The sequence below is a fragment of the Salmo salar genome, chromosome ssa16, assembly GCF_905237065.1.
Source record: "Salmo salar chromosome ssa16, Ssal_v3.1, whole genome shotgun sequence".
Classification (NCBI taxonomy): Eukaryota; Metazoa; Chordata; class Actinopteri; order Salmoniformes; family Salmonidae; genus Salmo; species Salmo salar.
The window spans coordinates 28,087,905-28,104,639 of record NC_059457.1 but is presented as its reverse complement, the minus strand read 5'-3'; the positions used below and the strand labels follow the sequence as shown (position 1 = coordinate 28,104,639).

At 41.2% G+C, this 16,735-nt stretch overlaps 1 protein-coding gene across 2 annotated transcripts in view; it reads right to left on the bottom strand.

Moving 5' to 3' along the window:
- The window catches only part of LOC106573506 (nuclear receptor ROR-alpha A), a 270,918-nt gene extending 254,776 nt beyond the window's left edge, over positions 1–16,142 (bottom strand). For both annotated transcript variants that reach the window (XM_014148624.2, XM_014148625.2), the window contains exon 1: positions 15,805–16,142. In XM_014148624.2, the coding sequence (XP_014004099.1) occupies positions 15,805–15,958 (154 nt within the window). In that variant the 5' untranslated portion in view covers positions 15,959–16,142. The remainder of the gene's footprint in view (positions 1–15,804) is intronic.
- Positions 16,143–16,735: the final 593 nt, after the last annotated feature.

Here is a 16,735-nt window from a genome sequence, read left to right as displayed (position 1 = left end):
ATCGTATTGTGAGGTCCATGGCAATTCCCAGCCCTAGTGAACATTTGACTGTTTTTGCTCCTTTGCATTACCTCATTTTAAAAAGGCTAACAAAAAATGGTATACTTGTTAACACACTTTGTTAAATTTAAGCACTGATTACCATTGTCATATGTGAAATATAAAGAACTGTCAAATAATCTCAGCTCATCTTTTCATTTCTTGGATATAACTGCTAACATTCTGCAAAACATTATACATGTTCCTATGGTATGTTCGTATGGGACTAGTATATTCAGGGCCACTTTGCTCTTCTATTCCTTCATCCAGCAGACCTGCACAATGATAGGGGCCTGTGTTTTGTCAGCTCCAGCCGAGAGGCAGCCTTGGGATACCACTGAGACAGAGGGGTCAGCTTAAATTAAAACCTTTTGATCACATCACTGTACAACATCACAGCCGGCCGCCTCTTTCTTGGCTATTATGCAACCACTAACATCTGTTACTCCTTCCCAATCTTTATGTTCGGCCTAAGAGCTGCAATGTTATGCAATAGGTTAGAGTAAGAGCTTAGATCAGCATCAAAACGAAGCTGAGCAACACACAGCAATGACCAGCCAGGCCAGGCCAGGCTGAGATAGACAGGCAGCACTGTATAGGAATCTAGTCAGCCATTTAATAACCAAATAATGGAATACAAGGATAAGTGGTCTAACATGCAAATAGGGGAACTTTCTCTCTCCCCAGGTGAAATACATTTATTTTGTTTCAACCTCCATTTTCTTTTAGCCGGAACCGGTGAAAATGTGTGCAGACAAAAGTTCTCATGTCTTCGGGACATTTCTCAGGGAATTGGCCAATGTTCTTTATGCTGCATAATATTTCCAGCAGCAAGCCTATGCCTATTGTTTGGAGCTGACAAGGTGCTCCACGGAAGCAGATCAGCTCTTATATCAATCAAATTCGCCATTATGACCTCCTCCCTAGAAGGAAAAAATTGTGGGAGTGAAAGAGAGAGAGGGGGTGAAGACAAGAGAAGTTAGAGAGAGGAGACTTCCAAGGACACGTCCAACTTCCTAATGGAATCTCCAGAATGAAGGAAGCAGAGCTGGTGATGGTAACGAGGAGGGCAGGAAGAACAGGGTCTATCCCTGGAGGCAGAGGCCCTCCCATCACTCTGAGTTATACAGTACAGAGAGGACAGGGGTCAAGAGCACTACTCATTTCTTTACATCATTGGACAGGCTGGATAAACGTATCGAAAATGAAGCTAATTGAAAATAGGAATCAACTTACTTGGTGAATTTTGGTTTTGTGACCAAATGTGTATATTTTGTGTGTGTGTGTGGGAGGGGGGGTTACACGTACAATATTTAAAAAATGTATGTCTCCATCTACCACCCTCCACCCCATTTTACTTAGCTGTTCATACTACACTCTTAGAATAGTTTTTTTGCCATCTAGAAACGTATACGGTTCTTTCTACAGAGGGTTCTACCTGGAACCAAAAAGAGTTCTGCTATGGGGACAGCCGAGGAACCCTTTTGAAACCCCCAAAAAATGTCAACAAAATTTGGTAAAGAAACTGGGTAGTGCACGAGTAGATATAGAGATTGTTTTCTGCATGGGACATTATTTTATTATTGGGCAACTGAATTTCAGGGGATAAATAAACACTTAGTAGTGAATAAATATATTCTTCCTAATTCACAATCTGTTATTTTGTCCTCCCTGAATTGCTGTAGAAAGTAATGATATTGTGACAAAGCATTTTCCATATGCCTACAGCCATCATCAAAATACTATTTTAATCTTTATTGGTAAATCATCAACTTTGATTTGAAAGTGAAACAAATGGCAGACGTGAGGGCCCCTTGGTGGACCATTGAGTGGGCAGAGCAGCAAAGATAGGCGGCCTGACGAATGCTCAGCCAAACCAAGCTGGAGGGAAGTAAAAGACACTCCTCCTCAAACATCCCCATCGGCTTTCAAAGTAACCGCCATTAGTGAGTCCTCATCAAGCGGGACCAGGGGCTCGTTCCCCCACCGGGCTGAGGAGAGCGGCTGGGGACACAATGAGGAGGAGGACTACAGAGATGAGTCCTGCCTAGACCCAGTGGTGTCTCAGCGAAGAGAAGCCGCATGGCCCAGGCTCGTTCAATTCCCAGCTGTCACTGCTGGCACAGGGCTCAGGCCCTTCAAGCACATCATCTGTGCTCGTATGGCTGTTAACCACTATACCCCCCAGCCCTGAACATATCCCCTGGCATAGCATTGTTGTCTTTCTGGGCCGTTGTACTCTCTGTCATCAGACCATACAAGGATACACAGAGACCATGTCATATCTTAATCCATAACAAGACAACTTGTGAACAACAGCCATATCTCCATATCTGAAGTGATAAAGATAAATATTTAGAAATGCTGTACTGGTCAAAATGCATTAGTCATTTTTGGAGATGGCACTTATTCATACACACTATCGGTATCTACATAGGAGAGTAAGATGACCTCCTGAAACATTCGGCACAGTATGATGTTGGCTGTGCGCAGTACAGAGGAGGATGTATGTAGTATGAGTGAGCTGAATGAGACTCCAGTGAGGCGGAGGATCACTGCATTAATCTCATTGAACACTGAGGGTTCTGCTGTGCTGCTGCAGCCTGGAGACTCCCACTGAAGCCAATCTCTCCCGATGACAGAGCAATAATGTCACATGAGTCCAGGTGAGCGAAAAATGGCAGCCTGGTTGATGCCCAGCCGGCTCCTTTAATTGGGTAAAACAAAGTAATTTGAGAGCAGCGTGGGGGGGCACGAGGGGATAAATGACGGGACAGAAGGTCACTGCTTCTCTTTTACTCTGTCGTACGCGATCCACCAACACTCCCAGCATGCTCTACAGTTAATATTGAGATCCATTATACGGCACCCTTTCACCATCTGCTTCACACACTAAGGACTCGTGCTACACTACGTGTTATTCCAGAAAAGGACTGATTTCATATCTTTTTCTTTGTACTGAACAATATAAAACATGACATTACTAGGCATACTGCTCAGTCATAGCAGGCATGGTTTGTCCGTGTTGTGGTATAATAAAAAATACATCATTATGACTAACCACAGGTACAGATACATTTTCCATTGAAATCATCTCAATAGCATCCATGATAATAGTGCACTTCTGTTCCTGTATTTACATAGACGGTGGGTATAGATAAGCAAGGCTTATACATCCAATTGCATCCTATACACACCGTACAGATATAGGATCTTAATTTGATCACTCTTTTGTTGCTGAGAATGTTCCTGTTTAAAAAGGCTTCTAAAGTTTGTAATTTCCACTTTAAAATGTATCAACTCTACAAAAAATGTCATTAATTACTGTATAATCGACATAATAATTCACATTTTCTGTTGCTGCAGGATTATCTTCCTGCTGTAGCAAATTGCCTCCAATTAAGATCCTGCATCTGTATACGTTAGGATCTCAATCCTACGGCTATATCAATTTGAGAGGTGAGCTAAAGTTATTCCACAATGATTACTTCTCTACAACCTGCTTGGTCTATCACTAATAAATAATTCAGGAGATATTTTCTGCTTTATAGGTGAAATAGCAGTTGAGTGGTTTTCAAAGGACTCCTTCCAAGAATCATGTCAGGGTCAAAACAAGATGCCATTGTAGATCCTTTGAGCAGGCAGGGCAGGATGGTGCAGCATCAAACTGTGAAGATAACAGTGCGGTGAGATAATCACAGTGGTGCCTCAGGTGTACTGTACTGTACACACACAGAGGGCTCAGCATAGACCGACCGCTTCCACATTCCCAGTCAGGTTCCATATGACAAATACTATGGCCAAACTACTGTACACATAGCTCAATTCCTGTAATTGTATGATAGCTGAAAGAGACTGTATAGGTGGAACTGTATAGAACCTTAACTACTTACGATAATATTTACAAACAGGCATGTGTGTGCATGTGTGTGCGTGTGTGTGCGTGTGTGTGTGTGTGTGTGTGTGTGTGTGTGTGCTAGTGCATGATGTACTTCAGTTTCAGTTTAGTCATTTAGCAGACGCTCTTATCCAGAGCGACTTACAGTAGTGAATACATACATTTCATTTCATGCATTTTTTTTTGTACTCTTCAATGGGGACGCCTGTGATGTGACCACATGGGCCAGGTGTCTACTACATGCAGGTGCAAATTGGTATGATTTGCACAGGACTGAGAGAAGGTAAGGTGCTCATCTGGACTCCGTCCCAGCAAGTTGTCATCCCTGTTCCCCATGATGCACAGTTCTGTGCAGAGGCTGTCCTGAGGTTGAAGGCATTCTACTTTACCCACATGCTACCATTTATTGTTGAGGAGCATCAGGCAGATAGATTGTCACTGAGTGACAAATAGATGCAGCTCTGTAGAATTATGTAGTAAGATGTCTCTCCTGTTTGCAGTTACTATTAACACATTGTTTTCAATTACTGACTTAATGCATCAACAGTCACAGTATTGTGGAAATTATTTTTATGGCTTTGTTTTTTTAATAATATTCATGATTATGTAAAACAAATAATTAAGTCGAGTTGTTATATAATGAATTGAAATGTATTTCAAGTAACTTTTGACAACTTAACTCATATTGGGAAATCGATCCTGTGAATTGCATTTGACTTGTCAGTTCATTCACCACGCAGGTAACACAGGGCAGCACATATTCGAAGTATTTTGTCCATTTTAGATGAGAGGTTGATTGACACTGTCTGAGATGATTCTAAACCGCTTGAGGCTTTAAATTACGCGTTTCACATGAACCCTCACGTTAGTTTTAGATTCATCGCTTTGAGCCAGAGCCGCAAAGACTCTGTCTTTAGGAGGTGGATGCAGGTCGTATGGGGCTCCACTGGTACATTCCGATCGACGTAGAGGTTGGTGTTCAAAACATTGCTGTTGTAAAAACTCCCTCCTCTTCATCCAATTATTGTGATAGCCTCGTACTGAACATATAATGCTTGTCATGTTGATCGATTTTGTGCGGTTCTGTCAGTGTAAAACTATCAAGCTCTCAACGGAAGGTTTTTGCATGCGATAGCGTCACGCGAATGTACTTCTGTGAATGGACTCTCTTGCTTGTGTGGGTTTTGTCCCAGGTGCAGCTGATGCATGGATCATGAGGTGCAAAGTGCTCAGGGCTTTGTTGGCACAAGCATCCTGGGATCATCTCTGAATGTGTCCCTACATTTGCATTAAGTGGAGGAATGGTTCACATCCTCAGTCTAGTCTGCTGTGTGTCTGAGGGCCAGTGGAGCTGCATGCTAGTCTAACCCCCTGCAGGCAGAATCAGGTGTTATCTGTCTGACTGGGGAGACCGCCATCAATCTCTCCTGGCCCTTCTCCTGCCTGGATTCAAATCAGCACATGGATATACATCTGTGCCGATGATGCAGACAAGACTCAAAATGTAATATGTCAGCCAGATGCTTACTGTGTATTTGTCCCTGTTTATAAACGTGTCTTTCTAGTAATCTGGAAATCAATGCTGTATAGTGTGCCCCGGGCCACTAGGAGGCAGGGAAAGAAACATTGAGAGAATGAGAGAGACAGAGCGCGCGAGAGAGAGAGGGAGAATGAGAGAGAGACAGAGCGAGAGAGAGAGAGAGAGAGAGAGAGAGAGAGAGAGAGAAAGAAAGCTATGTTGACACTTGTTCTGCCTGATGGTAATCTGATGTGTGAGAGATGGCTGAGAGTTCGGAAGGCACTTTGTCCAATTAGAACTGTGCAAATTTCCACCTGTCCCTGGCATAGATGAAGTGGCTCTTTGAGAAGACATTGTGGCGCAACGCCAGCTAAGAGAGCCCAACACACTGCTTGTGGAGCAAGCTGCCATTTATGAGCATAGCAAGCCACCCCTAATTAATATTCCCTCACATTTAAAAACAGATTTTGACATTAGTCTATTTTATTTATCAAAGTAAAAGACCTGAACAAACCATATAAACACTGAACAAAAATATAAACGCATGTTTTATGAGCTGAAATAAAAGATCCCAGAAATGTTCCATTCACACAAAAATCGTATTTACATTTAAGTCATTTAGCAGACGCTCTTATCCAGAGCGACTTACAAATTTTCTCTATGTTGTGCTCAAATGTGTTAATTTTTTTAATTTAACCTTTATTGAACTAGGCAAGTCAGTTAAGAACAAATTCTTATTTACAATGACAGCCTACCAGGCAACAGTGGGTTAACTGCCTTGTTCAGGGGCAGAACGACAGATGTTTACCTCGTCAGCTCGGGGATTCAGTCCAGCAACCTTTCGGTTACTGGCCCAACGCTCTACCTGCTGTTTACATCCCTGTTAGTGAGCATTTCTGCTTTGCTAAGATAACCCATCCACCTGACAGGTGGGGCATATCAAGAAGCTGATTTAACAGCATGATCATTACACAGGTGCACCTTGTTCTGGGGATAATAAAGGCCACTCTAAAATGAGCAGTTTTGTCACACAACACAATGCCATAGATGTCTCAAGTTGAGGGAGCATGCAATTGGCATGCTGACTGCAGGAATGTGCACCAGAGCGGTTGCCAGATAATTTAATTTTCATTTCTCTATCATAAGCCTTCTCCAACATCGTTTTAGAGAATTTGGCAGTACGTCCAACCGGCCTCAAAACCGCAGACCACGTGTAACCACGCCAGCCCAGGACCTCCACATTCCGGCTTCTTCACCTGCAGGATCGTCTGAGACCAGCCACCCAGACAGCTGAAGATACTGAGGACTATTTCAGTCTGTAATAAAGTTATTTTGTGGGGAAGAATGTATTTTGATTGGCTGGGCCTTGCTCTCCAGTGGGTGGGCCAGTCTCCCAAGTGGGTGGGCCTATGGCCTCCCAGGCCCACCCATGGCTGCACCCCTGCCCAGTCATGTGAAATCCATAGATTGGGGCCTAATTCATTTATTTAAATTGACTGATTTCCTTATATGAACTGTAACTTGGTAAAAAAAAAAAATTGTTGCATGTCGCATTTATATTTTTTGTTCAGTATAATAATCTAATGTAAAATCCCTGTTGCGATCCCCATAGGATTCTATGAGGGCGCTTTGTCGTAATATCTCACTCTCAACAGGAACATTGACCCAGGACTTCCATCTTCCTATTTCTGTGTGTCTATTTCCGTCTCTCACTTAAAAATAGCCTTTTAATATCCCAACATGCTGTTAATTATTGCTAATGTATTGTACTACATTAGGAAAATAAAGTAGCAAATATTGATCGATAAGACAGATCAACTTTTGTCAGAGGATGTGAGCATGATTGGTGTTGCAAACATGGTGAAGAGTGAGTCCAACTTTCAATCACTGTCTACCACAGATCTGCACATCAGCTTTGATGGAACCTCATGCTGTAGCAGCACCCACTCCATCTTAACGCACCTCCTACAACAATCAATCCACACAGGCAATAATCATATATTCATTAGTGGCTTATTCATATTTAAAATCAGTTTTTCGAAATAACAAATGGACAAATGTCCTCTTTATTCTTTCTGAGAATTATGATCATACTTTTTGGGATGATGAAAATGGAACAATTGGGATAAGAATTATTGTCAACATAAGTGGAGAATTAGAATCAGTTCTGTTTATTGTCATTGTCTCTTAGTAAATGGGTGGAGTCCATATGAAACTGAAGCTTGGTTGTATGTTTACAGTAGCTTATATCAAAAGCAGTGTTTGTCTATGAAATGAATATAAATGGACTAGAAACCTGCAGAGGGCCTCTAGCCTTGGAAAAAATACAAGTGCACATTAATGCCCACTCTCACAATTAGGACGTAGTCGTTATGGAGGAAGCCTGAAGGGTCAGTAAAAGGCACGTCTCTGGACAATATGCTCCAGACTACTGTGTGATATTTAAATAAGAATAAGATAATAGTTTCACATCCAATGTGATTCAACATGATTAATACTTTGGGGTATTGTTTAACCACTCAAGTCCATTGGCATTCTGTAATTGGTGAAAAAGATGGAGAGATGGGTTCCAATATTAATAATTAGTTGGTTCTGCTCTCTAAAAAATTCTGTCCAACCTCGCCAGATTTTAATCAAACGCTGAAAATAGTAGCTGATTGTAATCGGCACTCAGAAGTCAGCAGGGGTGTTTGAAGAATCCGTCAAGCCTGAGAGTGGCGCTAATTCGATTAAGTGGCAGCAGTACCTGGAGGGAATGAATCTGTATGTCTCTCTTTTTGATTTAGATACGAGATTAGGTCTCGCTTGTTACTCCAATATAAATACTCAAGCCAATGAAAATGACACTGATTTTCAAGTTGTTAATATTTTGTCTCAAAAAGTGACAAATAAACTTTGTTTAAATGTGGAATACTCCAGTGTCTACTTGACAAAAGTGAACCAAAAGCACATTAATTAAAGGCTGAAACAATTGAATTAAAATGAATTATACGCATGACCTTAGCCCTTCTGTTTGAACCACAGCCCTGACAAATTAAGGCTGTTCTGAGGGCAAAAGGGGGTGCAACTCAATATTAGGATGTTTTGTACACTCAGTGTATATTACATACTACATAGCTGCATACTAAAGAAGCAACGCAAACATAGTTTGGTTTCAAGGAACTTGGGAGGTCGCATTATCCTAAACCCGCACAAATAAAGTGCAGTAAACACACACAAATCTACAAACACATAGAACACAATATGCAAAGAAGTAACTAAACTGGTGTATTCAGACAAATAAAATGTAAAGTCAAGTTCCAGAAATTGTCTGCCATATTTGCTTTAACAACCATGTTTAATGCATCTTGTGAACGGACATTTGAAGATGAAAACCTGAGACAATATCGCACAAATATTGCAAAAATATCCACAATCTACATCCATTTAAAAAGACAGTGGGAGGACCAACATGACTTTCACCTCAGACTCAGTGGTGTGCAGTATTCTACCATTTTCTGTCTGAACTCACAGTCGCCCAATATAGTCCTTACAACACGGCTGCCATGAGAGACATTTCACCAGAATAACAACAGCTAAGGGACTCTGGGGGTGTTCTGCTCAAATACAACAGGTTTTACACTGTTACCTCTTGCTGTTTTAAAATACAGCACATGCACGTCATGCCTGGGAAAGGCTCTATGGCTCTCTGCTCTGCATTAGAGGTGTTCAACACATGTCGGTGCTCCACTCCCTGCATTAGGAACAATATATGGGACTTCGCTTGAACGGTTTAATTGCATGCATGTCCAATTCACGTAAAACTTAAGAAAAGACAAGTATGATTATGGTGCAAAGGTACAGTTTCACAAACTGCACAAAGACTTGATTACTTTCAGGTGATAGGAATACGAGTTCATACCAATGTTGGATTGCTCATTGATCATAAGCCCCTGAAAACTTTCTCACTGAAAGAAAGCTCACCTACCTTTTCAACTTCTGTACACTCTCCAGACCAGAAGAGCTGCTAAGGGCTTGGCTTGGATGTGTCATAAGAATTCTATTGAGTGATCCCATATCCCCTACTTACCACCTCCCTCTCCCACGAGGCCTCTTCAGAGGGGTCCACTTCATATACTGCAGGGACATGCTATACAACAACACTACTTAGGCCACAGTGTGCAGCATTAAATATAGACTCCTTTAACACCCTCCAATAATGCATCTAGAGTATTTCAGTTCATTACTATTCAAACTTTCTATCTCAGATATTAACTTCAGTAAATGGGCCACAGATCAGAGCTGTCGCTCACCGCTGGAGATTTCACATCAAATCTGCTTCTAGTAACCAGCCGAGACTTCCTTGCCAGCCCCAGTTGAGCCACTGCTGACGTGGACTCCAAAGAAAAACTGTCCCATAAGGACAAAACTTTCAGTGAAGTTTAAAAGCCAATAAACTATGTTTCGTCAATACAGTAAATTGGGGCAAGCGGTGGATTAACTTGATGTTAATAAACTTTCGAATAGAAACAAATTATCAAACTTCATAGACTGACTTGGTCGGACCTAGCTTTTTCTCCTCAAATAACATAACCTGTAGGCCTACATGGTACAAACAGAATAAGTTCTATAGAGCATCAATATCAAACACTCAGAGCTATCAAATACATGTGAAGTTTGGAGCTATAACTCCAGATGTTTAGGCTTAACCAAAAAAAAAATTTTGGTCCATTAGTCCATTGTTGAAATAGTCCCTAAATGTTTTTTCTAAATGTCAGCAATCAAGTTTTCAAGATATATAACTTTCAAAATACAGAAATACAGCCGGTATGATCCATTTTGCATTTTGGGACACCTCACACTCCTCATAGTATTAACAAGAGCGAGAGACAGAGACCATTATTTTGTCAAGGTCTATCTGCCAAAAAGAAAGACACAAACGAGTTGCTCTCCAGGATGTGCCCTGGCTGTCCGCATGGTGGCTACCTGCTGCTTGGCCCTCCTCATCGAGCAGAGAACTGTAATCCAGCTGGTATTTGAGAATGTCACAGCCTCACTTACGCTGCTGTCCAACGGGGTAGTGTGAGCACCGTGCCAGCTTCAGGCTTTCACAGGCTTTGTGCAGAACCTTGTTTAGAGGCCTCTGCTCCCCCATGAGCCATCCATCTTCTGTCAGCACAGAGTAAACACACGCCACAACTCCAGCCCACAGCGCTCCCTCTCCGTCCGCAACATAGAACCAATCGGCTGACTGTGGAAGTGAAAGTCCCCTTAAATGTCCAGAAACGGAAAACCATACCATGACGTGGTTATTTTGGACCAGCAATGTCCAGCCAAAGAAAACTGCATACGGAATGGTACGTACAGTTGAAGTCGGAAGTTTACATACACTTAGGTTGGAATCATTAAAACTCAGTTTTCAACCACTCCACAAATTTCTTGTTAACAAGCTATAGTTTTGGCAAGTCGGTTAGGACATCTACTGTGTCCATGACAAGTAATTTTTCCAACAATTGTTTACAGACAGATTATTTCACTTATAATTCACTGTATCATAATTTCAGTGGGTCAGAAGTTTACATACACTAAGTTGACTGTGCCTTTAAACAGCTTGGAAAATTCCAGAAAATGATGTCATGGCTTTAGAAGCTTCTGATAGGCTAATTGACATAATTTGAGTCAATTGGAAGTGTACCTGTGGATGTATTTCAAGGCCTACCTTCAAACTCAGTGCCTCTTTGCTTGACATCATGGGAAAATCAAAATAAATCAGCCAAGACCTCAGAAAATAAATTATAGACCTCCACAAGTCTGGTTCATCCTTGGGAGCAATTTCCAAACGCCTGAAGGTACAACGTTCATCTGTACAAACAATAGTACGCAAGTATAAACACTATGGGACCACGCACTCAGAAAGGAAACGCATTATGTCTGCTAGAGATGAACGTACTTTGGTGCGAAAAGTGCAAATCCATCCCAGAACAACAGCAGAGAACCTTGTGAAGATGCTGGAGGAAACAGTTACAAAAGTATCTATATCTATAGTAAAACAAGTCCTATATCGACATAACCTGAAAGGCCGCTCAGCAAGGAAGAAGCCGCTGCTCCAAAACCGCCATAAAAAAAGCCAGACTATGGTTTGTAACTGCACATGGGGACAAAGATCGTACTTTTTTGGAGAAATGTCCTCTGGTCTGATGAAACAAAAATAGAACTGTTTGGCCATAATGACCATCTTTATGTTTGGAGGAAAAAGGGGGACGCTTGCAAGCCGAAGAACCCCGTGAGCGGGTGGCAGATTTTCAGAGGGACTTAAGGAAATGTGGATAATAGAATCAAACATCGAAACTTGCAAATGGGTCTTCAAATGGACAATGACCCCAACCATACTTGCAAAGTTGTGGCAAAATGGCTTAAGGACAACAAAGTCAAGGTATTGGAGTGGCCATCACAAAGCCCTGACCTCAATCCTATAGAAAATTTGTGGGCAGAACTGAAAAAGCGTGTGCGAGCAAGGAGGCCTACAAACCTGACTCAGTTACACCAGCTCTGTCAGGAGGAATGAACCAATATTCACCCAAATTATTGTGGGAAGCTTGTGGAAGGCTACCTAAAACATTTGACCCAAGTTAAACAATTTAAAGGCAATGCTACCAAATACTCATTGAGTGTATGTAAACTTCTGACCCAGCTTGAATGTGATGAAAGAAAGAAAAGCTGAAATAAATCATTCTCTCTACTATTATTCTGACATTTCACATTCTTAAAATAAAGTGGTGATCCTAACTGACCTAAGACAGAGCATTTTTACTGGGATTAAATGTCAGGAATTGTGAAAATCTGAGTTTAAATATATTTGGCTAAGGTGTATGTAAACCTCCGACTTCAACTGTATGTAGAAAGTGTCTAAGGCGTTGTATAACTACAGCCTGCATGACAGAAACAGGAAACAGCTAACAAAGTTTGAGATAAGAGGTATGGCACCCTGCACATCGCCTGCTTTTGTGTGTTATGGTTACGTTGAGTTGTGTGCAAATATGTATGAGTATATCACTGTCCTACCGAACAATATACCTGCTGGAGTAAGCCTGTGTAACCGGTGTGAAATGGCTACTAGTTAGCGGTGTGCACTAGTATTGTTTCAATCGGTGACGTCACTCACTCTGAGACCTTGAGGTACTTGTTTCCCTTGCTGTGCAAAATTATGGCTTTTGTGGAGTGATAGATAACGATGCTTTGCGGGTGAATGTTGTCGATGTGTTAAGAGGGTCCTTGGTTCGAGACCAGGTTGGGGCAAGGAGAGGGACGGAAGCAATACTGTTACACCTGTCTGTCATTCCCTATATGAGGGCTTTTATGTTGCAGTAAGGAGAAAACAAAATGATGTTATCTGGCATGCCAACTGATATGTTATTGGGGAAATCCTGAACAGACGGCAGAAAATGATGTTACAACGGCACAGCACATTAGGAATGAATATTAAAATCACATCTAAAGCCTGAGCTACAAGCCTGCACCACAGTCATCACTACCCATAACATGATACTTTAGTCTTAACAGTTCAGAGCAGAGTCTCCATCGTGAGGTTATGTACACACACACACACATCAGCGAAGCTGAGGCTCGTTCAAGGATAAACAGTGCAGAGTTGAGGACTGGGCATCATCACATCTGCAGCTTCCCTGAGTAATTGTGAGGCTTCATCCCAGCCTCAGTAGAGGCTGGCAATTTACAAAACAAGCCATTAATGATTGTTTCCGAATTTGCTCCTCACGAACTGAGGGATCCTGCAATATGAAAAGAACACCCTTTCTTCTTTCCACTAATGATATCCACAGACCCCAGGCCCATTCTCTGACCCACTCAAGCCTTCCAGCACAGCTTCTGCTGAAGTAAGCCTTTTCTATAGGGTATTAGTGCTCAGGGTTAAAACAGTAAATGTGCATCCTCTGAAAAGGGAAAGGGTTCCTCAGTAAGCGGCTAAGCGTCTGCAGTGTCTGAACCCAACACTGTAATCGTGGAAATGCTTTACTTGGCATTTTTATTGTTTCACTTTTTTGTGTGATCTCATATTGGATTGTGACACCAACCAATAGCAATAAGAAATATTTCTAATCAATTCATGTATTGTGGACAAAATGCCTAACAAAGTTTCAGTTTCTATAAAAGCAATGTTTGATAAAAGAAAAAAAAAGAAGCCTCTAGAACTGGGTTTCCCAAACTCGGTCTTGCCCTAGCACTACACATCTGATTCAAATAATCAAAGCTTGATGATGAGTTGGTTATTTGCAACAGCTGTGTAGTGCTAGGGCAAAAACCAAAACCCGCAGGGGGGGGCTACCGCGGACCGAGTTTGGAATCACAGAAACCAGACAAAGTTTTGATTATTTAAAAATCTTACTTTAGGATTTTATCATATTTGTTAGAATTGTTATTAAAAGAAAAAGTTGGGGAAGAATAATAATGCAGTAACATCATTTTTTTATTTGCCTGTTATTGAAAACTTGTTGAAGTGCTACAGGATAACTTTTGCCAGTATGCCATGGATATTCAAGTTAAAGGGAAATATATATGTTTTATTACTTGATAGACATGCATGTTTCTATGTTTTGTGGTAAGAAAAAGATAGGGGAAGATAAGTGTTTCCAATGATGTCATCAACCAGTTAGAAGACAATTAGAAGACAATTAGTTGGCAATGCCTACTCATAATTGGTTAAAATCACACAATGCACACTGATGATGTCATTGGAAACATTTATCTTCCTCAATCTTTTTTACTACAAAACCTAGAAACACACAATGATGATAATGATGAATAGGAAGTTGAACATTTTGGAAATGTCCCTTTAACTAAAGCATTCTGAATCCCACTGAACATGCTTTTTTTTTTTACCCATTCAAGCATTACATAACAGAGCAAAGGCATTATTTTTCCTGTCTTTCTCTTCCAGACACTTTAATCCAATGCATAAATGGGTGGGGGTGAATATGGGTCAGCAGGTTAGGAGAGTCTAGAAGCCAGACTTCTTCATAAAACACCCATGAGATCAACCTAAAAAGCCTTTGTCCAAAATGCCTTTATAACTACCTGCCTTTGCCGGGTATTACATAACTGAGCACTGGCTGGGATCTACCAAGTTAGTACTAAATTAAACAATCTCGTCTTCACACAAATAATTATCTTATGCAGCTGGAATGCTTAGTGTTAAGAACCATTAGCCTACACATGTCTTGAACTCAGGAGTCAAGAACTCATCCACAAGTGAAATAATATCTAATGATTTTCGCTTTCTCTCTGTCTTTCAGTGCGCGCCTCTGTTTATGGCTAAACCTGTTACATAACCAGCTTACATTCCACATTCACCATATCACACTCTAAACATAGGCTACCCCTTCCGCAGAGGAAATGTGCTCATGCAAACAACAGAGCAATGAATACACTGACATGTCTAATATGTAATTTAGTGTCATAATAGCAGGTGAATATACTGTACTTTGGAGTATTAGTCTATTCCATTGAACTTGGATGAACTAAATTGAATGGAAACAGTCTAGAGGGGGTGTGGCTAAATACTGTCTGTACTGTACACGGACGGTACTCAATCTCGCATATTCGTAATACATGTATACGGGACCAACACAATAAAATTATTTATTTGATAAATGATCAGTGTCCACTGTCCATCATGTCCACCATCAGGCAATTGTCAACCCTTCATTTCTGTCCGCTACAATGTATCAGATGTGGCGCGCACACGCAAGGCAAGGTAAATCAAATTCCTGCTGCTGATGCGTCTATATCACATACACACACAATTACAGACTATCTATTCTGTAGCCTGTCACTTCGAAACAAATACGACCATAAAATACATGTCGCTTTTAAAGTTGAGGGCACTGGTGGTCGATAGCATACAGTTTCCCAAAGTTCACTTGTCTTTAGCACCATTGTGTAGCCTAATACACGTGTACTAAAATAATATAGCTAGTTGCCGTGCTTGTGTTTTAAGGCAATTGTAATCGACCTGTTTAATACACTATCCTAACTATAACTGTTTTATTCAGAGTTTGATTTGTCTCACAATGACACATCATCCGACAACGGTTGGACCTGTCAGTTTTCAGTTGTGCTTGAAGACCTAAGGCAACACCGAAGCAACTCTCTCATCATAATAAATATGGTAAACATTAAAAATGCAGTGCAATAAGAATACATTCCAGGTGGTTTTAAACATTTAGTTATACACATGGCTTATTTGAGACCTCCGTAATTTCAATTCTCCATGCAAAGAATTCATGTTGAAGTTTGATGCATCAAATCGGTAATCAATCAATATTACTCGTGATGTGAGATGTCGGCCTCTTACCTCTGTTGGTGCTTGAACAGGTCTGCCTTCGAACAGGGGCTGGATGGTCCGCTTTTCGGAGCGTCTCCAGGTTTACCGGGGTTTCCCTGGCCGGGGTAGCCGGATCGGAGGCGCTGTTGCCCGGGTCGCTTGCTGGATCTGGAGGGGACTCCATGTTGAATTTCAGATTTACTGTTAAACTATTGCTAGTTTTTCAGGACAAGTCTCTATGATTTGTGAGCTCCGAGAGTCCGTTTAGCTATCTATATTATAGTAGAACTAAGAAATGAGAAAATGCGAGTGTGTCAAGAGGTGGGTGTGTTGGTTTGATTGTCCACCGGCAGCGCTAGAGAGAGCTTCAGTCATAGGCCTACAACTGAAAAGGGAGAGGTTGTCAATAGCCGATGAATAGATGTACAGTAAGTAGGCTAGTTAGTGCCTGCGAGTTTAGTTCATGTGATAGCAGTTTGATGCAGCCAACTCGCGTTTCTATTAAGTTTATCATCCCAATTTTCATTTTACAGGATAAAGTCGGATTGCAGGCTATAGTCTATCATCACTGTGTTCAAACATCATCATGTGTATATAGCCACATTGGGAGAGGTACCCAATATCTCCTGTTCATTTAAAAACCTGCTCACATCTTCAAAATCATCATTGACAAAGAATATGCCTCGGCTAATGCAACTGCAACTATAGAGAGAAAATGAAGAGAACATGTCCATGCCTGCACAGTCGATGATCTGCAGAGCTGTTTTAGCTCTCATCAACACCACCATCATCTATATTTTAAGGTTTACAGTGTAAAAGCCCATGGAAGCCTGCATAATTGGTAGCACTAAAATTATTTACAAAGCTTTAAGGAAATTCTTTCAAATGTATTCTGCTGAGATAGGCCACCAAATAGTAATTATATGAATATGAGTAGGCTATCTATTGTCAATGTGATGAT